Genomic DNA, 7,117 nt, shown 5'->3' with positions numbered 1-7,117 from the left:
CGGACTCGACTTTAATTATTTATTGTGTAATTTATTATTTTTCTTGTGGAAGGGGCACACATCCCCTCTGTCCCCCAGACTGGGACGAGCGTCCGCGGGCTCCGCGGAGTGAGCGCGGCACGGCCCTCCCGCCTCCGGCCCTCGGCTCCGGGCGGCTGGGTGCCGGCCGGGCGGCGGGGGCTGCTCGCGGCGGCGGGGGGGTGGGTGGGGAGGGCGGGCGGCCCGGCGGCCTCCTCTTCCACGGTCCCCCCAACCAGCACCCCCCCGCCCTCCCCGGTGTCTGTGTTTCTCTCTCTGGTCGGAGGCGGCGGTAATGGCGGATGGTGGGTTGTGGCGCCGGCGGCGGCTGCTGTGAGGGACGATGAGTTCCTCCTTCGTGCCGAACGGGGCCAGCCTGGAAGATTGTCACTGTAACCTCTTCTGCCTGGTGAGTGCCGGGGCCGCGGGCGGGGACCGCGGCGAGCAGCGCGGTGGGGGAGGGGGCCGCGAGGTGCGCCCTTGGGCCGTGGGGGAGGGGTCCAGGTCGGATCCAGATGCTGGAGTCCCCGGGCTAGGCCCGGCCGGAGCCGGCGCTGCGGCTGAGCTCGCACCCGCCTCGGGAGACGCGTTCGTTCACCCACGGTCCTCGGCTCTGTTTTAGGAGAGTTGGCTTTTTTTCTTGTCTTCTTTCTGACTTTTTTCCCCCTCACCACCGTGGTCTTGTTTTCATTTTGGGCTCCTTCTCTGGCAGGACACTAACATTTCCCTCTGTTTAACTGTTGCTTTTCCCATTGACCATGTATCCCTTCACACTTTCCATTATTGCCCATTCTCCCACTGTCTTTATGCCTCACTCTGGTGATTTGTTTCCCCCAATAAACAGGGACCCCGGAACTTAGGTACTAAAAATCTTTGCGTTTTGCATTTTTTTGTATGAGTCGAACTAGCAGAATGTTAGTTTCTTCCTGGGGCGACTAGAGACCTCTGTAAAAACCAGTAGATGCCATTTCATACGTTTTCTCTTTAAACTTTGAAAACAGTTTGCCATTTTGACAATTTCTAGCCATCTTGCTTTTATTAGAACATTATGTTTGTGTGAGAGTTGAACATACTAATAGAGAAGGTTCTATGGTTTTGCAGTAAATGTTTTTGTTTTTTTGCTTGCATGTTTAGAATGTTTTGGGCGGCCTGCTCCAGGTTTTATTGAAAAGTCTGGGGAAGCTGGATGTAGGGGTGACAATTGTGTAGGTTGGCCCGTGTCTGGGAGCATCCAACCGTTGAAGACTTTAAAAACAGTATCAGTCGTTGCAAATATTTAGCCCTCAATTGGACGGTAGCTTAGCTTCAGCAATGATTTAAAGTTTCAGTGACTTCCTTTTTTCATTTTCCCTGCGCTTTGAGAAATATTAAGAGTATATGATAAGTGAATTGAGTGGGCGGAGCAGAACTAGTTGGCAAGTGTAAACTGCCAGTCATGTATCAGCAGTTTCATTTCTGGCACCTATACTTTGCACCTTTAAGTTAAAGAATTACTGAATTCCCTCTTGAATTTCTTTCAGGATGTTAAATTAAGATCTTTAGTGTCCTTTCCCCTATAAAATGTTTTCTTGTCCAGTGTCCATTAATCAGCATCTCTTCAGATGTAATAAGACAGCAGGTTTTACATTTCTATCTTCTCCAACTCAGTCTATTTTTGGTGCTTTTAGGATCAGGTTCTTTGAAGATAGACTAGCACATATCTGACAGTTCTTTGTGAGCAGCTATTTGACTTTTCCTAAAAGGGATATGTGAAGAAGTAACAAGAATTTTTTGTTATAGTTCAGACTTCTATAAACATGGAATGATGATGAGTCTTTAAAAATTAATTTTCTGTTACAAGTTTGACATTAAGGAACAAATGTAACCAGTTAGAACAGAACTTAGGATAGATAGGAAATGTTTACTCAGTGTGCAGTATTAAAGTACATGTTTATATTTAACTTTATTACGTTTCTTTTATTTCTCCTTGGAACACCCATTAATTGACTTGCTATTCAGTGACCTGTCGTTGTTAATTTTTTCACTGTTTTCAGAATTATTAAGCATTTTTTTATCAACCTGCTTTCAATATTTTAAGTATATCTAGAAAAATTGTAATCCTTGTGAAATAAGGGACTTTTAATAGTGAGTACTTTTGACTTTGCAGTAATAAAAAGAAAATCATGCTTTCTTTTCTTCAGGCTGACTTGACGGGAATTAAATGGAAAAGATATGTATGGCAAGGCCCAACTTCTGCCCCTATTCTGTTTCCGGTGACAGAGGAAGACCCCATTTTGAGCAGTTTTAGTCGCTGCCTTAAGGCAGATGTACTTGGTGTTTGGCGGAGAGATCAAAGACCTGGAAGAAGAGAATTATGGATATTTTGGTGGGGTGAAGACCCTAATTTTGCTGACCTTATTCACCATGACTTATCAGGTGAAAGCAACTTAACCATTTCTAGCTAATGAATAGCAATGTATATTTTACCCCAAAATTGTCTTTATTAAGATTTTTTTTGTGGAACATTTATGTATGAAGACAGATACAAATTCAGCTTCATAGTTTATTTCATTGTGGTTATTTTATTTTACTGAAATTATCCATATTATGCCAGGCTTTTTCAGCTTTCAGTAACTTTATTCTTTCATCACCTAGCTTCCTCATGAATTTTTCATAGATAGGCCTAAGGAAGACATATTAACCTAAGAAAAATGGAATCAGGGAGCATAAAGTTCCTAACAAAGTTGTAATACTTTTGAAGCCAGTTTAACTAAACTTGGAGTCAGTTTTGCCACTGGTCTCCTGTATATACAAATATGAATATGCTGGCAGTTGTAGCAGTATCTAGAAATGTGTTGTAACTTTCCCATGTTTTTTCAAGGCATATGATTATTTTGTTATTGTTATTTGTGGTCATTTTATTATCATGTGAAGACAATTGTTAATTTTGTTATTCTTGGGAAGTGATTCTTTTATTTTAGATACCTTCCAACGAAGACTATCATTAATATGAGAAGAGTGCCAACTTATTTAGCTTTTGTAGGACATTAGGGGGTATATTCGAAAAAGTTACACAAAAATAATTTTATTATGAGCAAATCAATAAGATTTCTTCCATCTTATTTTTTTGATTTAGGACCAAATGTTATTTTAGAAAGAGAAACTGTAGCTCTTCATGAAATTACTGAAGCTTGTGTTTACTTTAGGCTGTAAGAGTCAGTGAGTCTTTGAGGATAAGAATATAAGTGATAAGTTGTTTCCTGCAAGGTACCAAAGACTTCAGCAAGATGTCTGATAATTATTCATGACAGGTAAATTTAGGATTTTTAGATAACTAAAAAAAGTGTTATTTAAAGTTGAAGTACTCTGAAGTTTCCATTATTGTCTATTTAACCTGTAGGACCTATCTTATTTTTGGATGTAATGTAGTCCAGGTGACTCTGGAACAGGCACTTAATAAGACCAAGTGTTGTGCAGGAGTGTATGTTTACATGTGTTACATTTGTTTTGATGGTTGCTTTTCACGTAATGAACAAACCCTTCAGTGTTAAAACTTATTTTTGAGAGTGGTTACAATTCTTTTATGATAAATGCTTTACAGCTTTCCTAATAAGATCTCTGCTGGAGAGTCTAGCCCTTAATTCTAAGTGTGTAAGGTATTTCTAAATATGTATAATGATGGTATGTATGCATATGTATGATACATGCATATATCTCACGATATAAAATTCCTTTATGGTATCAGCAAGATGATGCTTTCTAATTGTCATGCCAAAAGCTAAGCCTGCCAACTTCCTTTTTCTTTCATTGACTTGGGTATGCTTGAATTATTTTAATCTTTATTTTTTAGGTGGTCATAAAAACCACCGTGTCAAAATGTTTGAAGACTTTTAATGTTGATTATCTAAACTATAGATAAACTGTAATCGTTGATAAACTATAATGCTCTCTTGGGGGTTTCAGTCTTCTTAATAAAGTTGGCAGAGCATCTGAACAGATCATTACCGCCCCCCCCCCCCCCCCCCCGATTTCAAATACATTTTTTAGAATCAGATAATTTTAACAGATGTGTAGTATTTAGTTTTACCATAGTGGGACTACTGTTTTGAAAGTTAAATCCTATTGTATGAGTGCTGTTTTGATATATTAAAAAAATTATGTAGGTTTTTTTTCTTCTAAGTTTCATGTTCTGAGCTAAATGTTTTCTTCTGAGACTGGGTTACGATTTAAAAGATTTCTTCTCTAATTTAATTTTTTAGCATAATTTTAAAAAATTTTAAAATATTGATCTTGAATGTAAATGAAAGTAATTTTGGAATATTAGGTTTTAATTGTCAGATTTTGCCGAAAGCCATTGAGTGGTAAATAACTTTAAAAAATTTATCAGAGTGAAAGCAACTGAACTAGTAAACCAAAATATATTATGAGTAGTATGTAATCGTATTTACTGTTCCAAAGCCTGTCCCTGTTTTAAACAGTTTTGTAGTCAGTGGTATTTATATAATGTTCTAGCTTTTTTAAAAACACGTCATTTACTTTAGAATGTTGTTACTTAAATCAGACATCTTAAAGAATAATAAGGTCTTTTCAGATGGAGCATATTTGTCTCACCCTTTTCTTTTCTCCAGGGACACCGTCTGCCTCCCTTTTGGGGTAATTAGTCTGCCTCTGTCTCTCTAGCTAACCCCTTTTTCATTTCTTCCATCTGTGGCACTCTATTCCCTTCTTTTAAGCTCCCCTGAGAAGAGAGCAGCTGGACAGTAGGGGTGGCATCAGCTGTAGGAGGCAATCCTGAGTTCCAAGTGGAGGTGTAGCACTGAGGAAAAAAGGGGAGCCGGAAGGACCCAGGTGGTAACTAAAAAGCTGGTTAATTCAGTTTGAGCCTGCTCTTCAAAGGCGGTGTCCTTCTGTTTGGTTTAGCACCTACCACATCTTGTTACTGAAATGTTTGTAATTATGGTGGTAATATTGCCCTTGTTGGGGAAAGAGGGAAGGCATTTCTTTTTGCAAAGATTAGAATTCTGTTTTTCTTATTAACTGGAATATTCAGTAGTAAAAGTACAGAATTGCCTTTTCTTAACCCCTTTATCTAACTAAGCCTTTGTGTCATTCATAGTGTATTTTTTATTTTAAAACAGTTTTAGATTCACATTAAAGTTGCAAAGATAGTATAGAGTTCCTGTGTAACCCTCACCCAGTTTGTTTAACATCTTACATTAGAAGTGGTACTTTTTTCACAGCTAAAGAATCAGTATATTGATACCTTAGTATTAACTGAAGTTCATACTTTATTTGGAATTCCTTTATTTTTACCAAACATCCTTTTTTTTTTTAATTCTATGATCTCATCCTGGATGCCACATTCCACTTAATTGTCGTGTCTCCTTAGTCTGTTCTCGACTGGGATAGTTTCTCAAACTTTCCTTGTTTTTGATAATCTTGATAGTTCTGAATAGTCTGGTCACGTTCCATAGTACATTTTAAATTTCTGCCTGTCTCTCTTATGTCACATAGCACATGTTTGGGTTACCTTCCTTTCAAGTTTAGCTGATGTGTAGACATAGAATTTAAACTTGTTTTATTAGTAATTGGTAAAAAAAAAAAAAAAAAATCTGTTAAAGCAAACCAAATCTGATTTCACACATACTTCAAACACTCAGTTACTTTGTTAACAGTCGTCAGTACTGTTTAGTAAGACCTGTTTTAATACTTTAATACTTTGCAATACTGTTTGCAAGACCTGATGATTTTGGGGTCAGGATTTGTGCTAACTAGTGTTGGCTTAACTATAACATTCCAGAAAAATATTTGTTCAAAATATTCCTTAAATCCTCAAAGCCAAACACTTTTTATTTAAAACTTTTTGGTTTGCTCCCTCTAAGAGAATCGGTAGTTGAATACTATAGGTATGTTTTGATAGAAAAAGGATTAGGGAACAAAACTCCTCTCTGATTACAGTCTTTTAAATTTTATTTATTTTTTTAAATTTAAACTTTGTAGCAGACCTTGTTTTAGTGCTTATATAATAGAAGTGTAAAATTGGTGGTGGGAAAATTTTAGCTTAATCCCTCTGGTCAAAAGTGAGTCTCTATTAGTGGATAGGATTGATCAATTGTTTTAAGTGTACTGATACTTTGCTTCAAAGCAAGATTATTTCATTATTATTAGTGTGTCCTTGAAGGAGAAATGTTTTCTGTGTATTTTTATTATGTGCCTTAATCTTTTTGGAATTTTATTGCTGTCATCATTGGCTTTAGTCTTTCCTTTAAAACTAAAATAAAAACAAAATCTATCCTCTCCTGACGTTTGCATCTCAAAAAAAAGAAAGAATCATAGTAAGCTAGAATGTGATGAGACTCTTTGAGAAAACTGATACCTTAAGAACCAAAAAAACAGACTAAGTCAGAGCTAAAAATATTTGTTATTTTTCCTGGCTCCTGTGGTCTATATACGGGATTTTAGCAACATGTCCAAATACTTTTATTATGCCGCAATTTCATCATAATACTATCAAACTAAATGGGCCATTAGTCTTAGAATTTAATTTTGGATACTTTCATTGAAGGATATTAATTATAGTGGAATTAAACCTTAAATGGCAGCTTTAACAGGGTTGACAAATAGATAAACAGCAGCAAAGTATAGAAATCTAGTGTCAAACTGAAAAATTGTTTTGTGCCCCAGGTAGCCTGAAGAGAGTTAATTCATTTCTATCTTCTGTACCATAATTTACTTGTGACTCAACTTTTTATATTGGCTAATCTAGAGGCAACTTTGCTTTGTTTCTTCATGTACTGTCCATTTTGAGCAAGAAAGTGTGTCTTTTAATTATTCAAATCAAGGATAACCATAAACGTAATAGGCTGTTTTTAAACCAAAGTTAGTTTTTCAGGTTTTGCCATTGATCATTGATGCTGCCAGTTTAAAGCTCTTAGTTATATTTGTTGAATGAATGGCTTATGGATGGGCAATTGTTGTTCATGACAAACAGCGAACTAGAAATGTAAACATTTTGCTTATTCTTTCAGGAATATATATGGTATTTTCTACCATGATAATTTTTGACCCATTCATTATTCATTACTGTATGTTGCATTTTAATAGCTTGGCAGAATTATTT

At 37.0% G+C, this 7,117-nt stretch overlaps 1 protein-coding gene across 1 annotated transcript in view; it reads left to right on the top strand.

Moving 5' to 3' along the window:
• The first annotated feature begins 229 nt into the window (after positions 1–229).
• Positions 230–7,117, top strand: part of MED13 (mediator complex subunit 13) — a 93,852-nt gene continuing 86,964 nt past the window's right edge. Inside the window, exons 1-2 of the mRNA XM_081029865.1 lie at positions 230–427; positions 2,199–2,433. Coding sequence (XP_080885991.1) covers positions 362–427; positions 2,199–2,433 — 301 coding nt within the window. The 5' untranslated portion in view covers positions 230–361. The remainder of the gene's footprint in view (positions 428–2,198; positions 2,434–7,117) is intronic.

The sequence above is a fragment of the Rhinolophus hipposideros genome (genome assembly GCF_964194185.1).
Source record: "Rhinolophus hipposideros genome assembly, chromosome: 20".
Lineage (NCBI taxonomy): Eukaryota > Metazoa > Chordata > Mammalia > Chiroptera > Rhinolophidae > Rhinolophus > Rhinolophus hipposideros.
The sequence above is the reverse complement of the archived record's forward strand: the minus strand, read 5'-3'. Positions and strand labels throughout refer to the sequence as shown.